This window comes from Dreissena polymorpha, chromosome 2 (assembly GCF_020536995.1).
Source record: "Dreissena polymorpha isolate Duluth1 chromosome 2, UMN_Dpol_1.0, whole genome shotgun sequence".
Classification (NCBI taxonomy): domain Eukaryota; kingdom Metazoa; phylum Mollusca; class Bivalvia; order Myida; family Dreissenidae; genus Dreissena; species Dreissena polymorpha.
This window is the reverse complement of record NC_068356.1, coordinates 24,604,075-24,621,658: the sequence shown is the minus strand read 5'-3', so window position 1 is coordinate 24,621,658 and position 17,584 is coordinate 24,604,075. Positions and strand designations below refer to the sequence as shown.

The 17,584-nt window shown below is 36.6% G+C and overlaps 1 protein-coding gene across 1 annotated transcript in view; it reads left to right on the top strand.

Moving 5' to 3' along the window:
- LOC127866276 (probable E3 ubiquitin-protein ligase HERC4) overlaps nucleotides 1-17,584 on the top strand; it is a 48,485-nt gene that overhangs the window by 27,760 nt on the left and 3,141 nt on the right. Inside the window, exons 15-28 of the mRNA XM_052406715.1 lie at nucleotides 1,147-1,209; nucleotides 3,917-4,096; nucleotides 4,572-4,667; nucleotides 5,896-6,060; nucleotides 7,121-7,171; nucleotides 8,281-8,376; nucleotides 8,879-8,997; nucleotides 11,073-11,120; nucleotides 12,093-12,159; nucleotides 15,126-15,208; nucleotides 15,837-15,945; nucleotides 16,352-16,426; nucleotides 17,105-17,207; nucleotides 17,503-17,555. Coding sequence (XP_052262675.1) covers nucleotides 1,147-1,209; nucleotides 3,917-4,096; nucleotides 4,572-4,667; nucleotides 5,896-6,060; nucleotides 7,121-7,171; nucleotides 8,281-8,376; nucleotides 8,879-8,997; nucleotides 11,073-11,120; nucleotides 12,093-12,159; nucleotides 15,126-15,208; nucleotides 15,837-15,945; nucleotides 16,352-16,426; nucleotides 17,105-17,207; nucleotides 17,503-17,555 — 1,308 coding nt within the window. The remainder of the gene's footprint in view (nucleotides 1-1,146; nucleotides 1,210-3,916; nucleotides 4,097-4,571; nucleotides 4,668-5,895; nucleotides 6,061-7,120; nucleotides 7,172-8,280; nucleotides 8,377-8,878; nucleotides 8,998-11,072; nucleotides 11,121-12,092; nucleotides 12,160-15,125; nucleotides 15,209-15,836; nucleotides 15,946-16,351; nucleotides 16,427-17,104; nucleotides 17,208-17,502; nucleotides 17,556-17,584) is intronic.

The window sequence follows — 17,584 nt, the reverse complement described above, 5'->3', positions numbered from 1 at the left end:
CTACTTGCAATCCTTATAAGAAATTTCGGCCAATCAGCGCCATCGTTTTAAAAGTGTATCAACCAAAAAAAACGCCGCTTTTTTACAGCGTTAGGCCCAGACAGTGTAAAGTAATGCGTTTTTAACGCTTCTTAAATAATGATAGTTTTTTTTAAACCAATAGATTTTTATTAAGGCACCGCACCAACACTGCAAAGTTTTCTATTTATATCAATGGTACAGCCCAGTAAAATCGGGCTGTCCATTTTATGGCTGTTTTCGAACTTTTTATGCAGAGTTTTATGTTAAGCAGTGTGCTCGGGCAATGGTTTATAACCGAAGTCCCGAGGGTAAACAATCCCATTAGTCCGCTCTCTAATTGAAGTAGTTTTCATCTGATCTTCACCAAATTTGGTCAGAAGTTGTGTCTAGATGATATGTAGGTCAAGTTCAAATATGGGTCATGCAGGGTCAAAAACTAGGTCACAGAGTCACTTAGTGCATTTCAAGCATTTAGCATGGTGTCTGCTCTCTAATTGAAGTAGTTTTCATCCGATCTTCACCAAATTTGGTCAGAAGTTGTGTTTAGACAATATCTAGGTCAAGTTCAAATATGGGTCATGCTGGTTCAAAAACTAGGTCACGAGGTCACTTAGTGCATTTCAAGCATTAAGCATGGTGTCTGCTCTCTTATTGAAGTAGTTTTCATGTGATCTTCACCAAATTTGGTCAGAAGTTGTGTCTAGATGATATGTAGGTCAAGTTCAAATATGGGTCATGGTAAAGTTATCAAGTTGTCCAAAACCTTCAAACAGGCGTATCTTGTGACAGTTTTGCACTCTTGTTTCCTTGTAGGTCAGATTATACTGTGCATACTATCTGTTTATATAATTTTAATTAAGTAAAGCCTCAGGTGAGTGCCTTAGGGGCTTTGGCCCTCTTGTTTAATAAATACATTTTTTATGAGTTAAATATCCAAACTTTGAAATGTAATGAAGTTAGCATTTTATGTGGTTTTCTGAGGATGGTAAACGTTCATGTATGATGCCTTAACTCTATATTATAAAAATATTGTGGAAATAATTAGTACTGTATTACTTGAAAATTGTGCTCAAAGGGCTCAGTATTTTAATTTGAAAGATATGCATTTCCTGATATACCTTACAGATATTCAAAGAGACTGTGATATACCTGTTGGGGCAACCCTTGGTTCAGGAGAATAAGGACGAGGTATGATGATTATGATTTATGATTATATCAAATTATGATTTCTGTACCTGGGACTACAGGGCTTACTCTGTCATTTGCCAAATTAGCCAATGGCTACAAATGGACCTATTTGGCTACAGAAAATTCTTTTTGGCTACAACTTTTTCTTCATTAAAATTTATAAAACAGCAAAAAATAGAAGAAATTTTCCATAGCAAGGCGTCTTTGGCGAAAGAAATTGTTTAGCCAGGGGAAGCCCTGGGACTGTGTATTGGCAGTTGTTAAAGATCTTTGACACTGTTTATAATAAAAAAGTGTTTTTTATAAACACACTTTCTTTACTTACTTGAGATTGGGTTTGCTGGATCATTGCCAAGATCACTGTAAGCTTATGACAGAAATGGTCCTAGTGTTCTTTATTATAATTTTTAGTTCACCTTAGCAGAAGGTGCTCATGGTTGTCTTTTGGGATACGGTGTTGTGTGTCGTCTATTTGTGCGTTAATGTGGCCATGTCTCCATCAATTTTTTCTTCAAACAACATCTTAAGCGCTGGGCAGTATTTGACGAAACATCACAGAAATGATTCATTAGGAGGTCCTCTATACAATTTTATAAATCATACCAGTTTGTTGATTAATAAGGTCACAAAGATACAAACATGGTTTTAAAAATGAAAACTTTAACAATATTCTCCTCTATTGTTGTCCTCTAAAATGTTTGTTCAAACTATGCCCCTGGGGTCTAAACTATCCTTGCTCTAGCTCAAAGTTGACCATACACAAATACTGTGAGAGTACATAAATTGGCAGGGTTCAATTTTTTTGCAATTTAAATGGGTGACATATTAGGACAGTCTAAAATTCGTGCAAATTCAGTTGTAGTTGTATATCTGTATATTGGTCATCTACTAAGTTTGTTTAAATTTTGTCTAAAGGGACAAAGTTGGTCACCATTGTGCTGTTGTTAACCGTTTATATAGAATTACATATAGATGTATTCAAATTATGCCCTTGTTGTCAAAAGTAGCCCCAAACAAGGGGTCTTGAGTATTAAGGGTCTCCTACATTCGCACAGTCTAGTCATTTTTAAATGGGCCTCATAATATAACATATATAACATGAGCCTCGTTCTGGGAAAATTGTGCTTACAGCATGTGTGTACAGTATGTGTGTACAGTATGTGTGTACAGTATGTATGTACAGTATCAGTATGTGTGTACAGTATGTGTGTACAGTATCAGTATGTGTGTACAGTATCAGTATGTGTGTACAGTATCAGTATGTGTGCACAGTATCAGTGTGTCTGTACAGCATGTGTGTACAACATGTGTGTACAGTATGTGTGTACAGTATGTGTGTACAGTATGTGTGTACAGTATGTGTGCACAGTATGTGTGCACAGTGTCAGTATGTGTGCACAGTATCAGTATGTGTGTACAGTATCAGTATGTGTGTACAGTATCAGTATGTGTGTACAGTATCAGTATGTGTGCACAGTATGTGTGCACAGTATCAATATGTGTGTACAGTATCAGTATGTGTGTACAGTATCAGTATGTGTGTACAGTATCAGTATGTGTGTACAGTATCAGTATGTGTGTACAGTATCAGTATGTGTGTACAGTATCAGTATGTGTGTACAGTATGTGTGTACAGCATGTGTGTACAGCATGTGTGTACAGTATGTGTGTACAGTATGTGTATACAGTACTTACAGCATGTGTGTACAGCATGTGTGTACAGCATGTATGTACAGCATGTGTGTACAGCATGTGTGTACAGCATGTGTGTACAACATGTGTGTACAGCATGTGTGTACAGCATGTGTGTACAGTACTTACAGCATGTGCTTACAGCATGTGTGTACAGCATGTGTGTACAGTATGTGTGTATAGTATGTGTGTACAGTATGTGTGTACAGTATGTGTGTACAGTATGTGTGTACAGTATGTGTGTACAGTATGTGTGTACAGTATGTGTGTACAGTATGTGTGTACAGCATGTGTGTACAGCATGTGTGTACAGCATGTGTGTACAGTATGTGTGTACAGTACGTATGTACAGTATGTGTGTACAGCATGTGCTTACAGCATGTGTGTACAGCATGTGTGTACAGTATGTGTGTATAGTATGTGTGTACAGTATGTGTGTACAGTATGTGTGTACAGTATGTGTGTACAGTATGTGTGTACAGTATGTGTGTACAGCATGTGTGTACAGCATGTGTGTACAGCATGTGTGTACAGCATGTGTGTACAGCATGTGTGTACAGCATGTGTGTACAGTATGTGTGTACAGTACGTATGTACAGTATGTGTGTACAGTATGTGTGTACGGTATGTGTGTACGGTATGTGGGTACGGTATGTGGGTACAGTATGTGGGTATGGTATGTGTATTTGGTATGTGTGTTCGGTATGTGTGTACGGTATGTGTGTACGGTATGTGTGAACAGTATGTGTGTACAGTATGTGTTTACAGTATGTGTGTACAGTATGTGTGTACAGTATCGTCCTAGATAAGCCTGTTATGGAATTTTTCCTTTAAAGACATTCTGTTCTAAACCTAATTCCAAAATAGGCGGATAGTGTCATCCCTGATTAGCCTGTGCAGACTGGGACAACACTTTATGCACATGCATTACAACCAGTTTTCTTTGAACGGAGCTAATATCCAAACATCATAGAGCCGATCATTTTGCTGATTCATCAAAAGTGCTTTACTAAAGGTGCAGACTCGTATGCTGGCAATGTTCAACTCACTGGAGATGCTGAAGAGGCTGTTTGTTGTTAACGAACTCAACAACCAGGTCGTGCCTTACAACAAGTTCTATGTGAAGACTTTAGGCGAGACGGTCAACCTTAAGGAAGACTATCTGCAGTGGTTTCAGGAACAGGTCACAAAAACTGTGAGTTGGGGCATGGTGGCTTAAACTAAGTTATGAGAAGCTGAAAAAACAGAGAGTACTTTTTAACTATGGTTTAGAAAGTTAGTGTTCAGAGGAAGAAAAGATTTCAATTGTAATTTATTATGCTGTTAGATATTTATTCGTTTATATTTTAGGTATAGGACTATGTTTTAAAGCTTTTCTTGCATTAAAGCGTTAACGAATTATCATTGAATTACAGCCAGATGTGGTCAACAGACTGAGTTACATGTATGCTGATAACCCTTTTTTAGTGCGTTATGAATTAAAACTTAAAATATAAAGTTTATTTTATCAGTATTTCCTAAAAGCAGTGAAGATTTGGGCCAGCTATCTCCGTAAGTATGGGTAAACCAGCTTACCTAGGACAGTAAATTACCGTACCACTGTGATATTACTAAAATAAGCGCAAATTCCTAATAAACAAACATTTGGAACTTGTGTATCTCTATTTCAGGGGCAAAGGACATTATTTTTTTGTAATTACCCATTTACTTTTGATGCTGTGGCCAAAAGCTTGCTGCTTGAAACTGATGCCCGTATCCAAATGGCAGTGAGTAACTAGTTCCTTGACCTAGTAGAACAACAAAATTTGTTTCATTTTAATCGTTTTTGACTTTTCATCCTATATACATGGTATTAAGAGCTGTAATTGGAATCTATTTTATCTATAAATAATCCCTAAGTGACCTATTGAACTTTGTATTGACAGCTTCTGTGCAGGAGGGAAAACCAGCTACTGGCATACTTAGTTTTTCCATAAGAGTTGTTGCCCATAAATTAATCTAAGGTTTATATATGTGCATATACTTTCTGTGTCTGAAATATATGAACTATGAAAATATTTTCATACCAACGTGCTTATAATTAAATATTTATGTTGTATTAAGTACTTTAATAATTCTTCTGAACTCCACCTTCTCACAATAATTGAGAACCTTTTGGTTTCAGGTGAGCATCTTAGGGCCCATTGCCCTCTTGTTAACTTCTGTTGTCTGTAACTCAAAAATTACTGCTGCCATAGGGCTGAAACTTAACAAACAGCATTGAAAGTTGCGCACATTCAAATATTTTTAGAGGTTTTCTTCAGAACTGGAGTTATGGCTCCTTTTAAAGTATATAAATTGCTTTTTTTTATTTATTTATAATATTGTTTTGGCGTTGTCCGTCCTTCTGTCCGTCTTTCCATCCGTCCGTCCGGTACTTTTGTGTCCGGAGCCATATCTTGGAAGTGCATTGGTGGATTTAAATGAAACTTGGTATGAGTTTATATATGGATAAGAGGATGATGCACGCCTAATGGCATTGTACACCATGTGTTAATAACAGAATTATGGTCCTTTGTATCTTGGAAAAATGCTTTTTTGTTTCTGTAGCCATATCTTGGAAGTGCTTTGACGGATTTCATTAAAACTTGGTATGAGTATATATATGGATAAGAGGATGATGCACGCCAAATGGCATTGTACACCATCTGTTAATAACGGAGCTATGGTCCTATGTATCTTGAAAAAATGCTTTTTTGAGTGTCAAATATAACACTTTTGTCTCCAGAAGCATATTGGCGGGGGATATCAATTCAACGAATTTGCTTGTTTAACTTATGCTGAGCGCAACTCAAACAGTATTTCTGCTAGGGGGCTGAAACTTTGCAAATATGAATTTAGTTTTTTTTTAACACAGGTGGAGTTTTCATAGAAAACAATAGTATGGGGGTATCCAAGTTCTATGAACACATTTGTTAGTTTTGTAAAATCTTCATAATGCCATATCTTCCTCAGAGCAGTCTTCATGAAGCTCAGCGTCAGAACCTGGCTAGTCTGTTCCTTCCCATCAACCCTGTCAACCAATATCTGGTCTTCAAGGTCTCCCGTGATGGCATTGTGAAGGATACACTGCATCAGCTCTTGGCTATGCCCAGCGCTGATCTTAAGAAACCCATGAAGGTAAAATCTCAGTGCATGTATGCTCAGGGTTTAAGCTTTTATTTCAGTAAAACTCTGCAAAAAGGGGTAAAACAAGACCAAATTTGGACTTAACCAAGAAGGATTTTATTATAGAGTGTTACTGTTATACCATATGTTTACAATAGTTTGTTATTTTTTTATAGAAACATTTGTTTGCTTTTTTTATGCTCCTGAAGGGCTGCAAATAGAAATCTTTCTGTAATTTTTTCCCTCTGCTTGTGTGGAGAATAACTCGGGAAGTATTGAAGGGCTTTTTTTATTTATAATTCCCATTGAGGAGGTATCTACATCCCTAACTGGCCTTAGTATTAAATGTATTTAAATGAATCATGATACATAGATAAGATAGAGAACACTGACAGGAAGTTCAGAGTTACTGAACTCTCTAATTATTTTTATAATTATTTTATTAAAAAATTATTGCCCTTTGCATATTTTTTTATGTTCTGTTTCTTATGTGATTGAGTAACTCAGAGAAAAATGAAGGAATTCAAATAAAACTTCATATAATTATATTATAATGATGCACGTAGAAGGCATTAAGGGGAAGTGAAACAGTGAGTACTATAACAAAAACTCCTGCCAGAATTTAAAGAGTAATTGCCCTTGGGTGAATTTTCTATTTCAATTTGAAATCCTATTTTTCTCTGTTTATATTTAGTGATCTGTACATTACTCAATAAAAAAGGATGTTGGGTTAGTTTTGCAGTGTTAAAAATGTTTACACGACTGAAATTAAAATGATTTATACTTAGTTCGTTTAAAAAAACATTTGAAGAACTTAATGCATTATCTAATATATTTGTAAGTGTATGAAGATTTGATGTTTATTGCAATGTGCATCACACTGTTGATATCACATGTTAAAATAGAAACTCAGTTTTATTGTATAATAAAATGCTATTTCTACACAAAGATAAATTATACTAACTGCAATATTTCTGGCTTTAAGATGTGGTTTATTCTAACCTTTTTGTAATATCTCTTATTGTATTTCACATAAGTACATATGTTGAAATAGCTGTTGTTTTTCATGAAGGTAATTTTCGAAGGCGAGGAAGCCACTATCGATGCAGGGGGTGTCCGCAAGGTTTGTTGCTATAGAAAAAGGACACTTAGTCTTTTTCATGCCAATTCTCTGTTCATTAAAATCAAGTCCCTTAGTTCAAAATTGGCCTACCATCAGGGTCACATAATAAAGACTTTTTCAAAAAATAGCATCAAAAATCTTTTCTCAATAAATGTGAGGCAAATAAGTATGTAGCATCAGATGGTATTAAGCATCGTTGGTTCCAATTCTGCTCTTGGGGTTAAATCTGGCCATGCCACAGAGGTCACATCATTTATAAAGGTTTTTACAGTCAATTTCTTACAAAATATTTTCCCCTGAATGTTTTTATGCCCTCGGATCGATAGATCGAGGGTATATTGTTTTTGGCCTGTCTGTCTGTCATTCTGTCCCAAAACTTTAATATTACAGTAAAGTTTTGCAATAACTTTTGAAATATTTAACATAGCAACTTCATATGTGGCATGCATGTGTATCTCATGGAGCTGCACATTTTGAGAAGTGAAAGGTCAATGTCAAAGTCATCCTTTAAGGTCAAAGGTAAAAAAACAACAACACCAAAACTTAAATATTACAGTAAAATTTTGCAATAACTTTTAAAATATTGAACATAGCAACTTCATATTTGGCATGCATGTGTATCTCATGGAGCTGCACATTTTGAGTGATGAAAGGTCAAGGTCATCCTTCAAGGTCAAAGGTAAAAAAAAAAAGCGCCGCATTTGGGGGCATTGTGTTTCTGACAAACACATCTCTTGTTTTAAACAACAAGGCACACAGCTTTAATATTTGGGTCCGAAACCGGCCATGACCCATTACACAGATGAGCGATTTAGGGGCCACCTGGGAACTCTTGTGATCTTTTGTTACATATCTAATCATATACACCATATTAAACAAGTATTGAATTAACAAATATCTTATTAAAAATAAGATTTTATTTAAATGTCGTATTTAAAATAAGATTTAATTAAACATAATTCAATTGTGTATTTCCTGTTACCTGAAGAAGAATGATATATTTGATTAAATTTGTTTTTCTAAAAAAGTTTATCAGATTCATGTAATGATTATTTCAAATTAATGTTTATAGGCTGTTTTGGAACGAATGCAACTTGTAACTATTTCAGGAGTTTTTCCTTCTTTTATTGCGAGAAGTCTTGGATCCGAAGTATGGGATGTTCAAATTGTATGAGGAATCACATTTGCAGTGGTTTTCACCTTTTGTAAGTGCTTCTGGATAACTACCAATATATTGGGTGGAACGGGGTGGGAAAAATGTGTTGCCATAATTGAGCCAGTGAGTGTTAGTGGATCATTTTACCATTCTCTGTATTCTTGTTCACATAGGTATTAAAGTGAAGTATAGTACATAAAGAATTCAACATATACAATGTACTAGTAATTGGAATGAAACATATGATGTTACTTGTATCATTCAATGCAGCAACAACATGCAGTAAATCCATGAGTTATAACATAGTGGTCAGTGTAGAGAATGATTTGAGAGACAATATGAGCCACGCCATGAAAGAACAGACCATAGAACATATCCAAAAAATGTAGCTCCAGATGTTCCTCCGCGTCTGATGTTCCCTTATGAGACCAGGAAACCTTGTGACTACAGCTGAAAGGGTAGCTCCCCATCTGACTGCACAAATGCATACGGCATAACAACCCATTTTTGCAGGACACAGCTCATGTTGGAGTGGTGTTGTTTGCTTGCAGCCCTTTGAAGACCACGGCATGTACATGCTGATAGGTATACTGTGCGGCCTGGCCATCTATAACTCTGTGATCATCCAGCTCAGCTTTCCGCTGGCTCTCTACAAGAAACTGCTCAACAGGTCCGTATAAACCACTCAGTGTAGACAAGTATACAGTCTTTGTTTTAATGATTGCTGTTTTCTGAAGGAACTTAATAACTCACTAATACAGTAATACTCCGCTAAGATTGCAACTTAGGGTCTTAATATAAATGGTCTGATAATTTGTCATGGTCATTTTATCAAGAAGATTAAGTATGCATGTATACACATATCTGTGGTGTTTTTATAATTCCCTTTAAAGGAGGCCTGTTGTAATTAAATTGTCCTCCATCCTTCCATCTGTCCCTGGGTCCATCATTTTTAACCAGGTTTTCCGAAGGAAAAAACTGGTTATTAGATTGGCGAATGCAGGCGGGCTGGCTGGCTGGCTGGCTGGCTGGCTGGCTGGCTGGCTGGCGGGCTGGCGGAACAAGCTTGTCCGGGCCATAACTTTGTCGTTCATTGTGAGATTTTAAAATCATTCGGCACATTTGTTAACCATCATTAGACGGTGTGTTGCGCGAAAAAATTACGTCAATATCTCCAAGGTCAAGGTCACACTTTGAGTTCAAAGGTAAAAAATAGCCATAAATGAGCTTGTCTGGGCTATAACTATGTCATTCATTATGAGATTTTAAAATCATTTGGCACATTTGTTCACCATCATGGGACGGTGTGTCGCACAAGAGAATCACGTCAATATCTCCAATGTCAAGGTCGCCACGACTAAAAATAGATTTATTTTAAAACAAACTTACAAAGGGGGTTAATTTTGTTTGTTCATTTCAAAAGTTCAGTTTGAGTTGTCTCCCTTTATCAGATTTTTTTTCACAATGAAAACCTGGTTTTGTGACAATTTTGTCCCTTGTTTTATTTGATTTAAACCTTATATAATAATAGAGGGCAATAAGGGTTAGTACAGAGTACAATAACCATAACTCTCATCAGGATTTACTGACTCATTGCACTTTTTTGTCTTGTGCAGAGCATCACTCCCTTAGTATTCAAGATATAAATAAAACCTGGTCCATTGATAGAGGATATTGAGAAGAAGTGTAGAATGCAAGAACAAGTCTATTTTCAGTACTTTGGAAGTTATTGTCCTTTGCTAGTGTTTTGTGTTTGTGGTCCATTTCTTAATTTTCTGTTCTTTTATCACATGCTTTACCCTGTTTCCCATGTAATACAACCATTACATATTTTTTTTTATGTTACACATGTGTAATGCAACATGTTTAAGCGTTTTCATTGGCTTAGTTTTCGTTTATTGACAAGGCGCATTTTGTTATTTTGCTGAAATGACGTTGCAACTTCAAATAGCGTCACAAAATATCAACAACATTCGGGATTTATCATTATATTTGCGTAAATATTTATTTAATTTGCTCATTTAAAAGCATGTGATAAAAAAGATCTGACACTAGTTGTCATATCATACCATATTTTTAACCAGGTTTTCCGAAGAAAAAACTGGTTATTAGATTGGCGAATGCGGGCGGGCTGGCTGGCTGGCGGGCGGGCGGAACAAGCTTGTGCGGGCCATTACTTTGTCGTTCATTGTGCGATTTTAAAATCATTTGGCACATTTGTTAACCATCATTAGACGGTGTGTCGCGCGAAAATTACGTCAATATCTCCAAGGTCAAGGTCACACTTTGAGTTCAAAGGTAAAAAATAGCCATAAATGAGCTTGTCTGGCCTATAACTATGTCATTCATTATGAGATTTTAAAGTCATTTGGCACATTTGTTCACCATCATGGGACGGTGTGTCGCACGAAAGAATCACGTCAATTTCTCTAATGTCAAGGTCGCCATGACTAAAAATAGATTTATTTTAAAACAAACTTACAAAGGGGGTTAATTTTGTTTGTTCATTTCAAAAGTTCAGTTTGAGTTGTCTCCCTTTATCAGATTTTTTTTCACAATGAAAACCTGGTTTTGTGACAATTTTGTCCCTTGTTTAAACTCGTCCAGGAAATTCATTAGTAAGCTCGCCAAAGGCTCGCTTACTAACAAACTTCCTGAACTCATTTAATAAAATATGGTATGATATGACAACTCGTGCCAGATCCTATATATCTGTAACAACTGTTTGTGTTGGTATTTTTCCAGACCTACAACTATTGAAGATATCTCTGAATTGATGCCTACAGTCGGCAGGTGAAGTACAGCTCACACTCTCCTTATGGAATGAAAATGTACCTGTAAAGAAAATACAGAAATGAGTTGCAATAACCTCGAAAATATATGAAATTGTTTCTGTATGCCAGGATTTTGTAAGAAGCAGGAATTGAATTACAGTGGAAATGAAATCCAACAAAGTGCAATACAATGAAATGACAGAATACAAAGAACATGGTTTTTGGTCAAATATTCCTATATATTTAACTTACATTAAATAAATCAGAATTCCATAGAACAAATAAACAACTTTACAAATGTCTTTTTCACTTCCCTTTTTTAAATTGACAATTAAAATTGTCTTGATATTAGGAAAAGGTATCCAATCATGACTACACATCCTATGGAGATAATATTTACACTAGTTAAATTGTTGTATATTTGCATACACACATCTATGAATTGTTAAAATGATAAACATAAGAAACAAACAAGAGCATACATCAGCTATTGTATGATTATTTTATTTATTCACAGTTATTATTCCCAAATAGCACCCCAAAGATGTTTCAAAACAACTAAGTGTTAATAATACAGCATTGGGTACAGAATCATTCAAAACCTGAAATATGCAATGCTAAAAAATATGGAATATTCCGAATGAATCCATATTGCTATTCATTTCATCATGTTTGGACAATACTTGTTCCTTTGATAATTACTTTACTTTGTGGTCTCTGAGTAATTTCAGTGGAATTCCACTAATTCACTGTTTATGATGACAGAATCGTAATTTTTTTGTTGTTGCTTAACATGATTTTTAATTGATATTTAAATGATTTACATGTTTCTAGAGTACCATAAACATTTCAAAGATGAAGACAAAAACTATAGTGATATTATGTGCATAAGTCAGTGGCAGAGTATTTAGGGAAACAATGTGTGACACAAACTATGCAATGTATTTGTTATTATCTTTTACTTGGCTATAATACTATTTTCATTATTCAGGAGTTTTGAAAAACTTCTTGGTCATGAAGGCAATGATGTAGAGGAAATCTTCTGCCTTACATTTGAGGTAACCTACTCACTAAAACAGTACTTAAATAAAAAACGGTTTGATCTTTCTTTGTCGTTTAAATTTATAGTAATGGCAGCCTCTAAGAAAAAATAATACAACCCATTAAAGATGGTCTGTCAGTTGATTGGCTGTCAGTCTGTCCTTCAGATGGTCTGTCAGTTGGTTGGCTGTCAGTCTGTCCTTCAGACGGTCTGTCAGTTGGTTGGCTGTCCGTCTGTCCTTCAGATGGTCTGTCAGTTGATTGGCTGTCAGTCTGTCCTTCAGATGGTCTGGTGGTTGATTGGCTGTCAGTCTGTCCTTGAGATGGTCTGTTGGTTGATTGGCTGTCAGTCTGTCATTCAGATGGTCTGTTGGTTGATTGGCTGTCAGTCTGTCCTTCAGATGGTCTGTTGGTTGATTGGCTGTCAGTCTGTCCTTCAGATGGTCTGTTGGTTGATTGGCTGTCAGTCTGTCCTTCAGATGGTCTGTTGGTTGATTGGCTGTCAGTCTGTCCTTCAGATGGCCTGTCGGTTGATTGGCTGGTCAGTCTGTCCTTCAGATGGTCTGTCAGTTGGTTGGCTGGTCAGTTCGTCCTTCAGATGGTTTGTCGGTTGATTTACTGTCAGTCTGTCCTTCAGATGGTCTGTTGGTTGATTGGCTGTCAGTCTGTCCTTCAGATGGTGTGTCGGTTGATTGGCTGTCAGGCTGTCCTTCACTTGGTTTGTTGGTTGATTGGCTGTTAAGTCTGTTCTTCAGATGGTTTGTCGGTTGATTGGCTGGTCAGTCTGTCCTTCAGATGGTCTGTCAGTCGGTTGGCTGGTCAGTTTGTCCTTCATATGGTTTGTCGGTTGATTGGCTGCCAGTCTGTCCTTCAGATGGTCTGTTGGTTGATTGGCTGTCAGTCTGTCCTTCAGATGGTCTGTTGGTTGATTGGCTGTCAGTCTGTCCTTCAGATGGTCTGTTGATTGATTGGCTGGTCAGTTTGTCCTTCAGATGGTCTGTCGGTTGATTGGCATTCAAGTCTGTCCTTCAGATGGTCTGTTGGTTGATTGGCTGTCAGTCTGTCCTTCAGATGGTCTGTTGGTTGATTAGCTGGTCAGTTTGTCCTTCAGATGGTCTGTCGGTTGATTGGCTGTTAGTCTGTCTTTAAGATGGTTTGTAGGAACATCATCTAAAATATTGAATTCAGCCTTGCTCTATGAAAATGGGCTTTAATGCTAAATTGGAATGAAACTTTCTGCCTTTATTGGATTTCATTAAGAATAGATTTTCTTTACTTAAAAAGTTTCATAAAAGGGGAAGTGTCGTCCCTGATAAGCAGGTGCAGACTGCACATGTGAATCTGGGCAGACACTTTACGCACATGCATTAAAATCTGTTTTCTCACAGTGAACCTCTTTTTAAATATGACATGCAAATCGGTACTAATTCTTGAAATATCCTGTTATATATTTACATGCATTAAAATCTGTTTTCTCAAAGGGCAGCTCAATTTAAATATGCCATGCAAATCAGTACTGATTCTTGAAGTATCCTGTTATATATTTATGCCCCCCTTCGAAGAAGAGGGGGTATATTGCTTTGCACATGTCGGTCGGTCGGTCTGTCGGTCCGTCCAACAGGTGGTTTCCGGATGATAACTCAAGAACGCTTGGGGCTAGGATCATGAAACTTCATAGGTACATTGATCATGACTCGCAGATGACCCCTATTGATTTTGAGGTCACTAGGTCAAAGGTCAAGGTCACGGTGACCCGAAATAGTAAAATGGTTTCCGGATGATAACTCAAGAACGCTTATGCCTAGGATCATGAAACTTGATAGGTAGATTGATCATGACTCACAGATGACTCCTATTGATTTTCAGGTCACTAGGTCAAAGGTCAAGGTCACGGTGACCCAAAATAGTAAAATGATTTCCGGATGATAACTCAAGAACGCTTATGCCTAGGATCATGAAACTTGATAGGTAGATTGATCATGACTCGCAGTTGACCCCTATTGATTTTCAGGTCACTTGGTCAAAGGTCAAGGTCACGGTGACCCGAAATAGTAAAATGGTTTCCAGATGATAACTCAAGAACGCTTATGCCTAGAATCATGACACTTGATAGGTAGATAGACCATGACTCGCAGATGACCCCTATTGATTTTGAGGTCACTAGGTCAAAGGTCAAGGTCACGGTGACCCGAAATAGTAAAATGGTTTCCGGATGATAACTCAAGAACGCTTATTCCTAGGATCATGAAACTTGATAGGTAGATTGATCATGACTTGCAGATGACCCCTAGAGATTTTCAGGTCACTAGGTCAAAGGTCAAGGTCACGGTGACCCGAAATAGTAAAATGGTTTCCGGATGATAACTCAAGAACACTTATGCCTAGGATCATGAAATTTGATAGGTAGATTGATCATGACTCACAGATGACCCCTATTGATTTTCAGGTCACTAGGTCAAAGGTCAAGGTCACGGTGACCCGAAATAGTAAAATGGTTTCCGGATGATAACTCAAGAACGCTTATGCCTAGGATCATGAAACTTCATAGGTACATTGATCATGACTCGCAGATGACCCCTATTGATTTTCAGGTCCATAGGTCAAAGGTCAAGGTCATGGTGACCGGAAATAGTAAAATGGTTTCCGGATGATAACTCAAGAACGCTTATGCCAAGGATCATGAAACTTCATAGGTACATTGATCATGACTGGCAGATGACCCTATTGATTTTCAGGTCACTACGTCAAAGGTCAAGGTCAGAGTGACAAAAAACATATTCACACAATGGCTGTCACTACAACTGAGAGCCCATATGGGGAGCATGCATGTTTTACAAACAGCCCTTGTTACATCTTATTGTGCAAAGTCAAGTCAGTAATCTGTCTTGTATACCAGCATTGAAACTGTAAACGAAAGCCATGACATTGATTTCTAATTGAAAATATACATGTTAAAATAGATGAATTCTGTATTCTGCCGCAGATAAGTCAGGAGTATTTAGGAGAGTTGCGCACAGAAGAGTTGGTGCCAGGTGGGAAACACAAGCCAGTAACAAAAGAAAACAGGTGATGCAAAATGTGTTTATAAACTAAGTCTTGGTTAACTTCCAATGGCAATAATTGTAGTATTTTAATCCATTTCTTTGTTTTAGTTATTAGCTTTTTTCTTTACAAAGAAAATGGAACTGCAAGTACCGCAATTGTGCAGGCTGGTCTGGAGCTAAACTAGCCGCATAATAACATAAGAACAATGGTTCCGACCAGTAAGCTCAGTTTGTAGAGTACATGTACTGTACTGTCAATCAACCTATCATTAGTTTGATTCCAAGCCTGGGTGGGTATGAGTCTTGATTATGTATATGGCCATACTCCCCTTTCTTCTGATATCAGAAGGGTAGTTTTAAATTACTGGCATACTAATGCTACATGTACTTTATTGCTTGTACAGGACTAACATTGCATAAAAAAGTTTGAGTATCTGAACTAACTGCCTTGATGTTGCTATTGTATTGTTAAAAATGGTACATAATCAAAGTTTCAAAGAAATGTTAAAGTTGTTGAGTATAATGAAGAAACTTTGGGCTGTGTTTACCTGTAACATTACGTACAATCAATTTAGTACCTATACACATGTCCAAAGCAACAATGTTGATATTTTTGGCGTGCTGATATTCAGTCTCATTGTGTACTACAGGTCAGAGTTTGTGGAGAGGTATGGGCATTACATCTTCAACACGATGGTGAAGGAACAGTTTGATTCCTTCAATACAGGCTTTCATAAAGTCTGCGGTGGCAAGGTTCTAGTAAGTGAAAAGCATTACAGCAAGGTGAAGAGCAGTTTTCCTTATAAATGTGTAACAAATATTTTCGAAATCTTCTTGTGTAGCTCAATTTTCTGCTGACTTTTAAAAATATTTTAAAGAAGTGATGTAATATTTAACATTTTGCTTCAAACACAAATTACAAAAATTCATCTGTAAAACAACACTATTTGGTGTTTAACATCATCCAGTTGTCTTCTACACAATTTGTTCAGATCATGCCACTGGGGTCAAAACTGCCCATGCCCGAGGGGGTCACATGATTTATTTGGATTTATATTGAAAAATAACTATAAAAAAAACTGTAACATTAATCCAATTGTGAGCAGTATATTGTTTCTGAGATAACGTTTGATAGACGTTGCCCATTCTTGAAAATATTTTTCAGAATTTATTCCATCCAGATGAGCTGAGAGCTTTAGTTACTGGCAATGAGGACTTTGACTTTCATGAACTGGAAAAGGTATGTTGGGGCATGACAGCTTGTGGTAAGAAGAATCACATTATTATTCATAACTTGCCTATGAAATTATGTTTCTAATTGCTGTATAATATTTGATACAATATGATATCATTGGAAACTCCATACTGTTTTTTTATCTGAAATATTCAAGTAACATGTATGGTGTTTCAGTATATATGTAATTGTGACTGCTGTTTAGAAATTGTTTATATGATTGGTATGAAACTTCTAATAAAAAACTAATAAATCAAATTATATCAGTACATTAAAGTGAAATTATTATGTATCCTCTGTTGCGATTATTTACATAAAATAATGTTGCAATACTTGGATTTATGAGGTTTATACGTGTGTTAGAACATATTTTGTCAGAATATACATCGTTGAGCTTTGCTCTAGTAAAACTGGGCATAATGCATGTGTGTAATGTGTCACCCCAGATAAGCCTGTGCACTCTGCACAGGCTAATCAGGGATGACACTTTCTGCCTAGTCTGGATTTTTTTTAGAAATGATTTCCTTTGAAGGAAAAATTCAATAAAGCCGAAAATGTAGTCCCTGATAAGCCTGTGCAAACTGCACAGGCTAATCAGACTGCACAGGCTAATCTGGGATGAAACTGTACACAAATGCATTTAGCCCAGTTTTCCAACAATAAGGCATATTGTATCAATTACAGAACACTGAATACAAGGAAGAGTTCCACCGCTATCATCCAACTGTCAAGTATTTCTGGGATGTCTTCCATGATCTCAGTCTTCATGACAAGAAGAAATTCCTTTGTAAGATTGGCACATTCTATCACTTGATTTGAAACACTGATTTTATGTTCCATCACTTCTTAATGCTAGTCAATTCCGTTCCTTATGTCATGTCTTGGACTTGTTATTCTTTACTGGCACATACAAGTATATGATTTAGGTAGTTTTCTCTACTGCTTCATATATAATTACATATGGCTAATCAGTTATCTTTTATACTCTACCAGCTTGGCCTGGTATTGTAGTACACATGGCTAGGCTGTAACCTGTTATTCTCTACCAGTACATTTAACAGTTGTTATTGATGCTTTTTCAGTGTTCCTCACTGGCTGTGACAAAATTCCTATCCAAGGAATGAAATATGTGAAGGTAAATGTGTGGTTTTTGTGTGAGATGAC